This window comes from Fukomys damarensis, unplaced genomic scaffold (assembly GCF_012274545.1).
Source record: "Fukomys damarensis isolate Sample0158 unplaced genomic scaffold, DMR_v1.0_HiC HiC_scaffold_10, whole genome shotgun sequence".
Lineage (NCBI taxonomy): Eukaryota > Metazoa > Chordata > Mammalia > Rodentia > Bathyergidae > Fukomys > Fukomys damarensis.
The window spans coordinates 28,955,827-28,969,844 of record NW_022900922.1 but is presented as its reverse complement, the minus strand read 5'-3'; the positions used below and the strand labels follow the sequence as shown (position 1 = coordinate 28,969,844).

The 14,018-nt window shown below is 43.3% G+C and overlaps 1 protein-coding gene across 2 annotated transcripts in view; it reads left to right on the top strand.

The window, feature by feature from the left end:
• The window catches only part of Hivep1 (HIVEP zinc finger 1), a 129,613-nt gene that overhangs the window by 82,833 nt on the left and 32,762 nt on the right, over positions 1-14,018 (top strand). The window contains exon 4 of one of the 2 annotated variants that reach the window (XM_010622868.3): positions 7,627-13,586. In XM_010622868.3, the coding sequence (XP_010621170.1) occupies positions 7,627-13,586 (5,960 nt within the window). Of the gene's footprint in view, positions 1-7,623; positions 13,587-14,018 lie in introns of both variants that reach the window. The other variant, XM_010622867.3, reaches the window with a different exon arrangement.

The window sequence follows — 14,018 nt, the reverse complement described above, 5'->3', positions numbered from 1 at the left end:
TTTTTTTTTTTTTGGTACCAGGGATTGAACTCGGGTCCTTGCGCTTGCAAGGCAGGCCACCAAACCGCTGAGCTAAATCCCCGGCCTTATTGGCCTATTTATAAGTTCCCTTACAGATTCCTTCCTTTTGTTGCATCCACTAATGCATCTGTCAAAGGTTTTCTTTATCTCAGTTACACTGACTTCTGTTTCTGCCTGTTCTCCTCAGACTCCCCTTTGTGATTGCAGGTTGTCACTCTCAGGCTGTGTCCCTTGGCTTTGCATTGTTGTTCCCTGCCTGAGAGCCCAGTATCTGGCTCCTTTCAGTCTGGGAATCTGGTGGGTTCTTCGCTTTGTCTTGACAGTGGGTGATTCTGTGCATGTGCGTACGTGTGTGCTGTGCATGCCCCCCTTAAATTTTTAAACTGATTTTTGGTTATCAGCAGCAGTTACTGGGTTCAGCAGTTTGTGCTGGCTGGAAAAGGTCTCTTTTGCAGACCACCAGGAAAGGTGCTGAGCTGGGTTTGGGTTTTCATTCTACTGTGCTGGCTCCTGATTATGCTCATTTAGCAGATGTGCTAGGATCTGGAGCCTTAAATGTTTTTGCCCCACTGCTTTTAGATGCCTGTACCCTCAACCAGGCAGGGTCTTTTCTCCTCTCCTGGCAGTGCTCATGGGTGCCCCTTCTCAGTAAGGGGCTTCCCGGGTGGGGGAGGTGAGCTTGTGTGTTATCCTGGCCCAGCCTCAGTTTTGGTAGTTGCTCTGCCCCCTGCCCAGGGAAGACCCTTTCTTTTTCTGTTCTTGTCCCAGCCACAGTGGGTTTCTACATGTGCCCTGTGGTAACATGTCTGCAACCTTTCTTCAACAGCTGAAGTCATTTTGTTTTGTTCATTTTGTTTCTTTGAAGAGAGGGTCTCTTGTGTAAACTGGGCTGGCCTCTTAAGTCAAATCAGTCCTCCCACCTCAGCCTCTGTAGTGCTGAGATTACAGGTGTGTACTGCCTTGCCAAGCTAGGCTAAAGGGTTTTGTTGCATTTTTCAGGATGCTTTCATTCAGTCAGCCCAGTTTTGTGCCGCACACTGAGAGCTGCCCCTCTGGGTCTCCTCTCCAGCCCTCTGTGAGCAGCTGCTGCAGTAACACAAAGAGCCCCTGCTCAGCCTTCAACAGCTGGTGACCATTTTAGGTGATATTTTCCTAGTTCTGTATGTGGCTGCCACATCTTCCTGCACTCTGCCCCTGGCAGGCAGTCACATGTCACTCAGTCGAATTCAGACTGTGAGGCTGCCCTGTGATCCCATACCTCATACTTTCTGATGGGCTTGAGAGGTTCTGAGAGGATTTTATAACTCATCTAGCTGCTTCTTAGGGTAGGAGTAACACTTTTCAAATTTATGCGTCTTAAAGCAGATTCAGCTATTTTTTATTTTCAAAAATAGAAGGAATGGTACATTTCATTAAATATTATTTGCTCTTACTCAAAGTGGTCATATGTATTTCGAGTTTAAGTTCCTGATATGATGATTTATATCAATAAGTTGCCTGATGGTAAACTTAGCCCGTATTTTCTCTTATGTGGATAATTCTTCCATTAATAAATACTTGTTCTGAACTTTTTAAGGCTGCATATGTAAAGACAAGATCTCGTAGGTTACACCCTAATCAGGGAGGTAAATGAAGAGGGAGGCGGGCAGTCTGGGGATGGCTGTGTGAGGTGAGGTGAGGTGAGGTGGAGGAGCATCACAAAGGTATCACTGCCGCTGTGCTCTGAAGGCTGCTGATGACCCAACCTCTTAGAGCTGTGAGCAGGGAGGGCTTTTCCGGCTGACGTGATGGAAGCTGTGAGGAGATGGGCCAGTCCCCCAGGGTAACTGGAGCCGGGACACAAGAAACTTGGAGTGGAGGAACAGAGCAAGGTTGGAAAGGGTGCTGAGAGTCAGAAGACCCTGGGCGGCCATGTTAAGATGTTCTAATCACCTTCCAGGAGGGACTGGAAGAACTGGGCATTTTGAAAGTGGCTTTCTGTTTCTGGCCATCCCAGTCCCTTTGCTTTGTGTTCCAGGCCCAGAGTGGCCTGTTTCTCGAATACCTTTCTCATTCTGTCTGCGCCTTCGCTAATAAGTGAGCATCAAAGTCACTTGCTGTCTTGTGTGTCTTAGTGTCTTTCCTGTGCGCCTTGTTTGTGCTGCTCCCTTAACTTGGAAGTCCTTCCTTCTGCTGCTCCATCATGAAACTGGTCCCAGGCTCTTTTTCACATCCATCACAACTAGTAATTCCCACATCTTTGTGTTTGCTTCCTGTGCTGTCTCGCTTATGTCTTCAGTCTCTTTTGTGTCTCTTGTTTTCAGGTTATAAGCACACACAACCCTCCCTTAGCCTAAAGAAATCCCCTTTAACCGTCTCTTCTCTGACACTGTCCTCCTGTCCTTTTCTTTTCCCCACTGACTATATTCTCAGAGCGACACCATATCTTCCCAATTCTCATAACCACGAAACCCAGGGACCTCTTGTTAGTTTTCATCCTGTGTATCTAAAGTCTGGTGCTCACCACTTGGTTCTTCCCGTTTTGATCTCACACTTAAATATAACCATTATTCAGGCTTGTGAGGGCAGACTTCTCTCTCCACAGCATTTTCTCTCTGGCTGATCATTTATTTACTTTTACAAAACCAGCTCTCATCATGTATTCCTAGATCTATGCCTCTGACCCAGTTCTTTCCCTAGGGAAAGAGAAGAATGTACGTGTATACTTCATGTATCATAATTTTCAGATTGCTATGTAATCTTAGTAATTATTTTAAATGGTTGTGTAATGTTAAGTGGCTATACCGTAATTAGGCTATTTTCCTATTGAAAATTGTCCTGAATTTCTAGCTACAGACTACAATTTCACACGTGTATATTGAGTTTGAGGTTGAGAGGAATGCAAAGTGAAAGGACGTCTTCCCTCTCCAGTGAATTCTGCTCTCCTGTATAAAGCAGGAAACCTCATCATGAGCTTGGCAGACCTTTCAAGGGCTGTCTTGTCCCAAGTCAGCTCTGAGGTCCACTCTTCTGCCTGAGTTGAGGGCAGCTTTTCAGCACTGCCACTAATCACTGCCTCTGATCTCCGAACTTCTGATCCAGTCTGCCGTTGATGGTTAGAAAAGAAGTTCTTGTGTCCTTGAATTTCAAAAGAAGTCTAAAGTTTTCATGTGGTATATCTGCATAAATCTGAAAAAGTAATTTACTTTTGGCCAAAGCAGGATTTTAAACACATGTTGAGGCCATTATTTTTCTGTGCTACTACCCTCCTTGAAGAGTATTCTTTAACACTCTTAGCAAGCAGCCCGGTCTCTCTTCAGACTCAAGTACATTGCTTAGTTTTATTCTACGTTTCTCCAGAAGTGGTTCTGGAAACCAGCTGCTAATGGGGTTCTCAGTTTCATATTGCTTGTCTCTAGAGATATGATAGCCCAAATGAGAAGGCTTTCAGCTCACAGAACTGGGGACTTGAGCTCATGTTTCCCCACCTGTCAGCTGTGCAGCTCTGTGGGCTTTGTGGCCTTCTTGAGCTTTCGTGCTTATGGTCAGTCCCCTATGCAGCTGAGGCAGCCCTGGCTTTTTAGGAAGCTCAGCATGCTTATGTTTCTGATGCTGGCAACACTGCTACTTCTGGTGCCTTTCCTCGGTGTGACTGCTACCTATTAAAAGAACCTGTATTTGAAGTTTTGACCTGTTGATGCCTCAGTTTACTTGTTTTTTTAGCCATTTCCAGTAGCACACTTACGGTTTAGAGAATGTTCTTTTCATTCGGTGGCTAACTCTTAATTTGAATCCTACTCCTTCCTTCCCGTTCTAACTATCCCTTCTCCCTGTGTAGGGAGAGGAGGGGAGGTTACATTTAATCCTTGGTGTGCACCAAGCACTTCCAAACTTAATTTGGCTCAGTGGTTGTGCCACCTGCCTCACAATCACAAGGACCCAAGTTCTATCCCCAGTACCAAAAATAACCAACCAACCAAACAGACAGTGTTTCCGGACTCATAAGATGTTAAATAGAAAACAGCATCATTCTTCACTAGCCCAGGAAGAAAAGCAAGAATTGACAGATGGGCTTGCATTAATTTGATAAGCTTTTCCATAGCAAAGGAAACAGTAGAGTGAAGAGACCACCTACAGTGCAGGTGAAAATCTTTGCCAGCACTTTATCTGATAGAGGATTAATATCCTTACTATCCATATTTATATAAAAATTTAATATCAGAAGAACGAATATTTTGATCAAAAATTGGGCACATAATTTACACATTTATTGAAAATATAGAAGTATAAAAGGACAGTAAATATATGAAAAATGCTTCATATCTTTAACCATCAGGAAATGCAAATCAGAACTACATTCAGATTCAGTCTCACCCTAATCTGAATGGCTGCTGTGAAAAAACTGCTGGTGACAATATGGAGAAAAAGAAAATCCATATACATTGTTGGTTGAAGCATAAATTAGTACGATCATTGGGAAGAACAATAAGGAGGTTTCTCAGATAACTAAAAATAGAATTACCATATGATCCAGATTGGCTATTTGTCTAAAGGAATTAAAGTCACCATGCAGACGAGGCACAGACACATCAGCCTTTATTGTGGCGCTATTTTACATCTGGCAACAGCTGAGTGAATAAAGAAAAATAACATTATATATGTGATATATATTATTTAAAATATATGGAATAGAATTTACTCAGCCATAAAGAAAAATTATGCCATTTTCAGGAAAGTTGATGAAAATGGATCAATTCATCAAATTAACTGAAAAAAGCCAGACAAAGAAAGACAAGTATTGCTTGTTTTTGCTTATATGTGGAATCTGGTGGGCAGGGGGATAACCCAAAAGAAGGATGACTGCTTATTAAGGAAGAGAAAAGGACCTGCAGAGAGAGGGGAAGAAGGGAGGAGTGTGGAAGGGAGGGAGTGTAGAAAGGATTTGCTCAATATTTTGTAAAGATCAGCAGTAGTGATATTTTTTTCCTGTTACTCTTTAGCTGAATTATGATTGAACTGTTATGTATACATGTGTGAAAACATGTGTGAAAAGTGTGGCGCGTCCAACAAAATCCTGGAAGAGTGACCACAACTCAGAGAAAGACTGAATAGTTCTCTTTTCTGAGCCACCTCCTCACTCTTTCATGATCTCAAATAATGACAAAGACTGGAGAATAAGGAAGACTAAAAACTCAGCCTTCAAGAATGGAAGTGTTCTTTAAGTGCAGAACTTAATGAAATTATAAATTTATTAGAACAAGAGCTCAAACTTAATATGAGACAGTAAAATAAGATGAAATGAGATATATAGAACCAAGAGTATAAAATGAGAACAAAACAATGTCAGTCCAAAACTAATAGATAAATTTGGAATAGTAAAGAACTTAATGGCCTGAAAAGTCAGTTATTGTGACATAAAGGGAAAACATTAGAAAACTATAGAGAAAGCAAAAGGGAGAACAAAACCAAAGAGATGAAAGCAGTTTAAATCATCATAAGGGTTGTCAAGGGTACATCTATTTGATGTAGCTAGAGAAAAGAACCTTATTTCAAAGAAAATATTGACCAGAAAATTTACTGGAACATACCTTAGAATAAATGTTTTCTAAAGTAAACCAAGTTGCTGGAAGGTGAAGAGATATGCAGCATTTGAAGGCTTGTGTGTTAGAAGTTAAGATCAAATAAGAGTAAATAACTCTGCAGTTAAATTGGAAATGTTATAAACCTTGAGAGATGAGTCAGTCTGTGTCTAAATTGAAACATGTAAGTTCAGAATATGTTTTTCTAATTCTTCAGAGGGATTTTTCAGAAGTGTCTTTTGAGGAAATATGGTTACATTTAGCAGTTTATTGTTACTTCATCTTCGTTTTCTTTGAAGCACAAATTTTATTATCTTTGTGTAAAACACATGAAATATTTTGTGGCTGTTCCACCTGTGGCTTGAACTTTTACATTTTTCTTGGGAGCTTAAGACACTTTTAATTTTTAAAAACATTTTAAAATCTAGAAATAAGAGAGTTCTTCCAGAAAGTCTGAGAAACATAGTAAAATAATCATGTATACCCTAGCCGGTACTATAATTGGGCCAGTCCTGCACTGGGCTTAGTCCAGGCAAATTTTAGTCCTTGTGGATCAGTTCTGCGAGCTTCCCCCACAGGGGACTTCTTGTCTGTCTTTTATTTCACTGTTCTGACAGCCCACCTCCCATCTGTTCAGAGGCAGTAGGGAAACTGCTTGCCCTTGGTGGTGATTTTCAGCTTTCATTTTGCCCTCTTGACTGCTATCATTCCTGAGAAGCAAAAAGAGCACGACTGACTTTGTTAAATGCATCATGAGGCAGGAAATACAGTGGGGAAATGTCATGTCATAAATAAGTGGACCGAAGAGTGAAAAGGATTTGCTAATATCATGTTGTAAAGATTAGTAGTACTGGTACTTTTTCTGTTATTCTTTAGCTGAAGTATTTTAGTCATGAGAAAGAACCCCCTCCCCCGACCCTGTGTCCTGATTATGGTGGGTAAGCATATCTAGAGCAGAGTCATGTTTATTTTTTCATTAAATTAATATACGAGAGCACATAAACAGATGTCACAAGATAACTGGGATATTTTTGTTTTATGCAGATTTTTATCAGTAAGTGCAAAATAGTTATTACAATGTAGGCTTTTGATGTAGACTAATATAAATTTCAAATATTGTAACATATTTGAAAATAATGAATGGACTATATAAGCAATATATAGTTGAATAAATTTTGTTGATATGTCCAAGGATGCACTACAACCAGTTTGGAAACTAAATTTGACAAAAATGTAATAGTTGACAGAGCTTTGAGGGTGGTTGTTGATGGAACCTAAATGCTGATTTATTTCCAGCACAGTGAAAAATAAAGGCAGTTTATTCTCTCTTCCTCTGCAGTGTTACCTGTGTCTCTGTCAGCTTGCTTCCTTATGTGGTGTAACAACAAAGAAACAGAGCCAGTAAATATTTTGTTCAGTTAAAATTAGTTTTTTAAAACAAACAACACCAAAAGCCATCATAATTGTAAAACTTTAAAATTTTGTAAATGAGAATCCACAAATCAGTGGATTTTTTTACTTTCACAATTTCCCATTCATTGATATAATTGCTGTTACCAGTATTTGTGGTTGTACCAACCAGTATGTCTCTATCATCTGCACTATTTCCGCTGAAATTTATTATATAATAGTCCTTTTGGTAAGACTATCACTATTATGTATTTAGAAAACTTGCTGAAAATCTTTCTTTCAAAGATTACGAATGTGATCTGACATCAGATAGGCAGCCCAAGGAGGCTGCAATTCCTCCTCTGTGGGCTTTTCCGTGCCATGGAGTTGCCATCATGCTCAGCAGAAGGCGAGGATTCTAGAGATGCATGCTGACATCTCTGCATTTATATTTCTGTACCTTAGTCAACAGCATTCTTTACATTGCCAGAACATTAGAATGAAGGATTATTGAATACAGACTTTCCTCAAACCACCTTCAACTGTTACAGCACTTACATAGTAATCTTAATTACTTTCAAAGAAAATTATCATTGTTCTATGTGCAATTTTACCAGATTTTCTTTCTCTCTCTCTCTTTTTTTTCCCCCCTCAGCAGAAATCCTAGAGGCTGGTGTTAAAGGAGCTTCTGAATTCCTGAAAGGTGTGAAACGGAAAAAGATTGTCACTGAGAATCACCTGAAGAAAATACCAAAATCACCCTTGAGAAATCCTCTTCAAGCAAAACATAAGCAAAACGCAGACGAGTCATCCTTGGCTGTTCTTCAGAGTGCTTTGGAGTCCCAAAAGAAACAGAACTGTGTTCCTGTAAAAAATGGGAAGCAGCTAGCCAAACAGAACAGAGACACACCTGGGGTCGGCTCCGAGGCCTCGAGCCCCAAATGCTCTGCCTCCCCAAAGAAGCCTGTGTCCCTGCAGCATCCAGCTGAGCTGCGGAGATGGAGGTCAGAAGGCTCTGACCCTGGTGCGCTCAGCGGTCTCCATGGAAAATGGGACTCAAGCTCCTCATCCAGTAAGGCCAGGACTGACACTAGTGAATGTATCTCTTCTCGCTGTAGTACCACTTCCCCTGCATACACAAGCACCGCATTTGATGTCTTACTGAAAGCAATGGAGCCAGAACTGAGCACCTTGTCGCAAAAGGGCTCAACTAGTGCAATTAAGACAGAAAAACTGAGACCAAATAAAACTGTACGATCCCCTTCTAAATTAAAAAGCAGTTCAGTGGATGCCCCGAATCTGACTTCACAGGAATCCGTTGCTGAATCACATTATTCTCCTGTTACCTCACACCCACTGCGCGTGTCGGCTCCTCAGCAGAATGAACAGGCGGCAGTTCAGTCCATTTCTTATTCAGATAATCAGCGCGAACACTTTGTTTCCAAACCAAACCAACACAATCCACAGCTTCCAAGGCATTCAGGTTTCACTGGATCACTGATGAATCTGCAAAATCAAGAGAGCACCAAACTTGAACAGGTTTATAGTATAGCAGTGGCGTCAACCATTGGTCTCACTTCACCTTCCAGTAGAACTCAGGTTACTCCTCCAAACCAGCAAATGGATTCTGTTTCACCTATGTCCATAAGTCCAGCCAATTCCACCCAGTCACCTCCCATGCCAATTTATAATCCAACTCATGTTGCCTCTGTTGTCAATCAAAGCGTGGAACAAATGTGCAATCTTCTTCTGAAAGATCAGAAGCCAAAAAAGCAAGGAAAATACATTTGTGAATATTGCAATAGAGCTTGTGCAAAGCCCAGCGTGCTTTTAAAGCATATCCGCTCCCATACTGGAGAACGGCCCTACCCCTGTGTGACCTGTGGGTTTTCATTTAAGACTAAAAGTAATCTGTATAAGCACAAAAAGTCCCACGCACATACTATCAAACTGGGTCTTGTCTTGCAGCCAGATGCTGGTGGTTTGTTCTTGTCCCAAGAGTCACCCAAAGCACTTAGTATCCATTCTGATATAGAGGACAGCGGGGAGAGTGAGGAGGAGGGCTCCTCTGACAGCAGGCAGAATGACCACAGCACCATGGAGCTGCAGCCTATGCAAATAATGAAGAGGATATCCAGTTCTGAAGCTTTACCAAAACCAGGTTCCATTCCAAGCAATCCAGATCATGTGGTAGGTGACTTTTCACCACAGGGCAGATCTTCAGAATCACAAGCCATGATGGAGTTGCCGAAAGTTGTGGTTCATGCTGTCAGTTTGTCCCCCTTAAGAATCGACAGTCCAAAGGTTGTCAACCCCAAGCTTGAACTCTGTAGTGCACAGAGACAGGATGTTCAGGTCACCAGTGTATTGTCTCAGTCAGCCTGTGTGGCCTCCCTGGAGACTGATGAGAAGGCCCATCAGAAAGGGGACATAAGTCAGCCAGAAGGAAAGCAGGACTCTCACGAAGGAACAGCTCATGCCCAGCTACAAAGACAGCAGGCCACCGATTACTCCCAGGAGCAGCAAGGAAAACTTCTTCTAAGCCCTCGGAGCTTAGGAAGTACAGATTCTGGCTATTTTTCACGCTCTGAAAGTGCTGATCAGACAGTGAGTCCACCAACACCCTTTGCCAGAGCCTTTCCCACCCCAGAACAAGACTCAGCCAAGAGCAGCAGCCCCTCTGCGCCCCAGGTCAGCACACCAGCACCCCCTGCCCTTCCAGCAGGGGAGAAGCCTTTGCTTTTACCAGGCCAGATGCGGCCACCCCTGGCAACAAAAACCCTGGAGGAACGGATTTCGAAGCTCATCTCTGACAATGAAGCCTTGGTAGATGATAAACAGCTAGATAGTGTAAAGCCCCGGAGAACTTCTCTGTCCAGACGAGGAAGCATTGATTCCCCCAAATCATACATATTTAAAGATTCTTTCCAGTTTGACTTGAAACCAATGGGACGGAGGACAAGTTCAAGCTCTGATATACCAAAGTCCCCCTTCACCCCCACTGAGAAGTCAAAGCAAGTGTTTCTCTTGTCTGTACCATCTCTAGACTGTTTACCTATCACAAGAAGTAACTCCATGCCAACCACAGGTTATTCACCAGTTCCTGCAAATCTAATTCCTCCCCCTCACCCACTGAGAGGAAGTCAGTCATTTGATGAGAAAATTGGCGCTTTCTATGATGATGTGTTTGTATCGGGACCTAATGCTTCTGTACCTCCAAGCGGACATCCCCGTACTCTGGTCAGGCAGGCAGCAGTGGAAGACTCTTCAGCCACTGAGAATCACACTCTTGGGCCCAGACAGTCCTTGGATGAAAGCTTTGCAGGGTGCCACACCACCAGTGAGCCTGTGGCAGCCCGGAACAAAGCCTTGGCACACGGCTCCCATCTGGAAAAGAAGAAGTCCCATCAGGGCCGAGGGACTATGTTTGAGTGTGAAACCTGTAGAAATAGGTATAGGAAGTTGGAAAACTTTGAAAACCACAAGAAATTTTACTGTTCAGAATTACATGGGCCCAAAACAAAGGTTGCAGTGCGAGAGCCTGAACAAAGCCCTGTGCCTAGTGTAGCACAGCCTCAGATTTTGCACTACAGAGTCGCTGGGTCCACAGGTGTCTGGGAACAGACGCCCCAGATAAGGAAAAGGCGGAAGATGAAAAGTGTTGGAGATGATGAAGAACTTCAGCAGAACGAAAGTGAAACTTCTCCAAAGAGCTCTGAAGCTCTTCAGTTTCAGAATGCCCTGAGCTCCACTCCCAGCCTGTCTCAGCACACTGTCAACATGACAAGTGACCAGCAGCACAGAAACAGGCAAGTGCAGAACGCCCAGATTCAGCTCATTGCAAGGGGCCCTGAGCAGACCATGGAGCCAAAGCTCTCCCCAATTGTAGAGCAGCAGATGGGTTCAGCTGCCCTGGACAGGGTGGAGATGAAGAGACAAGGTACTGGCATCTCAGTCATCCAGCACACAAACTCCCTGAGCAGACCCAGTTCCTTTGACAAGCTGGAGCCATTTGAAGGAGGCTCCCCAGGGTCTTATCAGGAGCTGAGTCGAACTGGAAAGCCTGGGTCTTTGCAAGTAATAGGACTCTCCCCAGAGGAGGGTCAGCCTTCAGGAGATTTGCCGCATTTTCACCAGCCTCTACTGTCAGATTCTATCAGGGGAGAGCTTCAGGAAAGCTCCAGAAAGATCCCAAGTGAGCGGCATGTGGCAGGACAGTCCTCGAGACTTGTCCGGCAGCATAACATCCAAGTCCCAGAAATTCTGGTCACAGAAGAGCCAGATCGGGACTTGGAAGCTCAGGGCCAGGATCAGGACAAATTGGAGAAGTTCAGTTGGCCTCAGCGCAGTGAAACCTTGTCAAGATTGCCAACAGAGAAACTGCCACCCAAAAAGAAGAGGCTCCGTCTGGCCGAGATAGAACACTCCTCCGCCGAATCAAGTTTTGATTCCACACTGTCCCGGAGCCTGAGCAGGGAGAGCAGCTTATCCCAAGCTTCAAGTTTCTCAGTTTCCTTGGACATAGAGGACATTTCTAAACCGGAGGCTTCTCCCAAAATCGATTTCCCAAGCAAAGCCGAATTTCTTCTGATTCCATCTGGCTCGAATACACTGAGTGTGCCTGGAAGTCACCGGGAAATGAGGCGAGCTGCATCGGAACAGATCAGTTGCCTGCAGGCGTCAATGGAGGTCTCTGAATTCAGAAGTAAATCCTTTGACTGTGGAAGCATAACTCCATCCCAGGTGACCCCATTTGTTGAATCACAGCCTTCAGCTTCCCCTTCTGGAGCGAGTGTCACCGGACATGTGCCTCTCTTAGAGAGGAGGAGAGGCCCGCTGATCCGGCAGATCTCTTTAAACATAACTCCCGATAGTCATCTGTCTCCTGTGAACCCATCTTCTTTCCAAAATACTGCTCCTCCTAGCACAGATGCAGGGCCACTTCAGGGTACTCAGCCCCCTAGTACATCTTTAGCTGAGTTCCCTGTGAATGCTTTGCAATCTCAGTCTCAAGTTGATCTGCAGGCAGAAATGTCAAATTCCAGCTCTGCTAAGGTCTTTCCTGTTCAGCAGCTTTTTGGCATCAATTTCTTAAATCAAGCTCATCCATCTCTAAGCCACCAGAGCACCCAGCTGCCTTTGCAGGTGTCTGCACAGAGTGACAAAGTAGATGCACATCCCGTGCCCAGTGTGTCTTCTAAAAGTGAGGATTGCTTCGCTCCCAAGTACCAACTTCAGTGTCAGGTTTTCACATCCAGCCAGTCTTGCTCTTCTAAACCAGGATGTGCTTTGCCGAGTCAGAGTCTCTCAGATCCAGCTGGAGCAGATCCACGCACAACTTCAGTAGCATTAACAGCCAAATTAGTAGATCCTATGTCTAATTCATGTCCTCTCCCACCGCTGGAACTTGAGCCACCTGGCAGCCAGAGACAGAAGGTGCCCTCATCCTTCATGCTGCCCATACACCTGCAGAGTAATGTTCCCACTTACTGTTTTGCTGCCATCACATCTCTGCCACAAATCCTAGTGACCCAAGATCTGTCTAGCACACCAATTTGCCAGGCTAATCGGAGTATAGTGCCAGTCAGTGAAGAACAGATTGCCATGCCAAAATCACAGAAAGATCTCCAGAATGCTTTGCCAAACCCAGAGAAAGAACTTGTTTGTAAAAATGTTTTTTCAGAGATAGGCCAAAATTATTCTCTCCCAGAATCTTTGCCTGTGACTCAGAAAATGTCTGCGGGTAGACTTTCCCCTCAGGAACCTTCAGCCTCTAGTAAAAGGATGCTCTCCCCAGCAAACAGTTTAGACATTGCTATGGAAAAGCACCAGAAGCGAGCTAAAGATGAGAATGGAGCTGTTTGTGCTGCAGATGTGAAACCCATAGAAGCACTGGCTTCAAGGGCTAATGAGGTTATTAAGCAGAAGAAACCAGTTTTAGTGAGGCAGGTTTGTACTACAGAGCCCCTAGAAGGTGTGATACTGGAACAGGATGTTTTTTCTCAGCCTGAAACTACTTGTGAGGCTGTTACTTTGACTGATGTTTTACTAGCTGATAATTCATCGGGACACTGTAAGTTTGTAGTTAAAGAGCCTATCAGTGAATTGCAAGAATTTGAGACCATCAAGTCATCCACATCATCTACTCTTACAGTTCAAAATTCACCTGTGCTTTTAGAAAACACCCATGTTTCTCCTTTGAAATCTGTAGAGACTAACCAAGAAAGGAAGTCTCCAGGGATTGAAAATCAAGGTGACAGAGTACACATTCAATGGCAAAGTCAGCTGCTAACCACCTCTCTTCCCTTGTGTAACACTGCAGACATGCAGCACCTGTCTTTTCCCAGCCTCAAGACTGCTACTAGCTTTACCTGGTGTTACCTGTTAAGACAAAAAGCATTGCCTCTGCTTCAGAATAACCAGAAAATTTCAGCCTATACTGATTGGACAGTAAGCTCCAGTAATCCCAATCCACTCAATTTACCTACAAAAGTTGCTCTCTCCCTCCTTAATTCAAAACAGAAGACTGGAAAATCATTATATTGTCAAGCAATAGCCACCCATTCCAAATCAGATTTATTGGTCTATTCAAGCAAGTGGAAAAGCAACTTAAGCAAGGTACTTGAAATATAATTTATGTTCAAATACGGTTTGTACAAATTAGTTTTAACATGTCATGATACCTTTAAATACCTTGGAAGTATTTTAGTGTTGAATGACAAGTTGTACTATGTGTGTAGCTATTTGAAAGACAGAGTGATATATTTGCCTTGGGAGTCGTACTGATAAGTGTTACATGGAGCCCTTTTTCTGAAAGCATTTCAGAATGAAAACTTACTCTTAGCACATTTTTTTTTCCCCTCAGCTGACTGTGGTAAGTCTCTGTGTAATGATAAAGATAATCGGTTTCATTTTGATCTTTTTCTTTCATTGAAGTATTTTTGTTCCTGTTTATGTGAGAGGAGATTAAAGTTATGCTTTGTCCCTGCTAGTGCAGGAAGACAGAGATGTAGATAATCGAAAGAATTACTTATTTCAGGTGTCACGCAA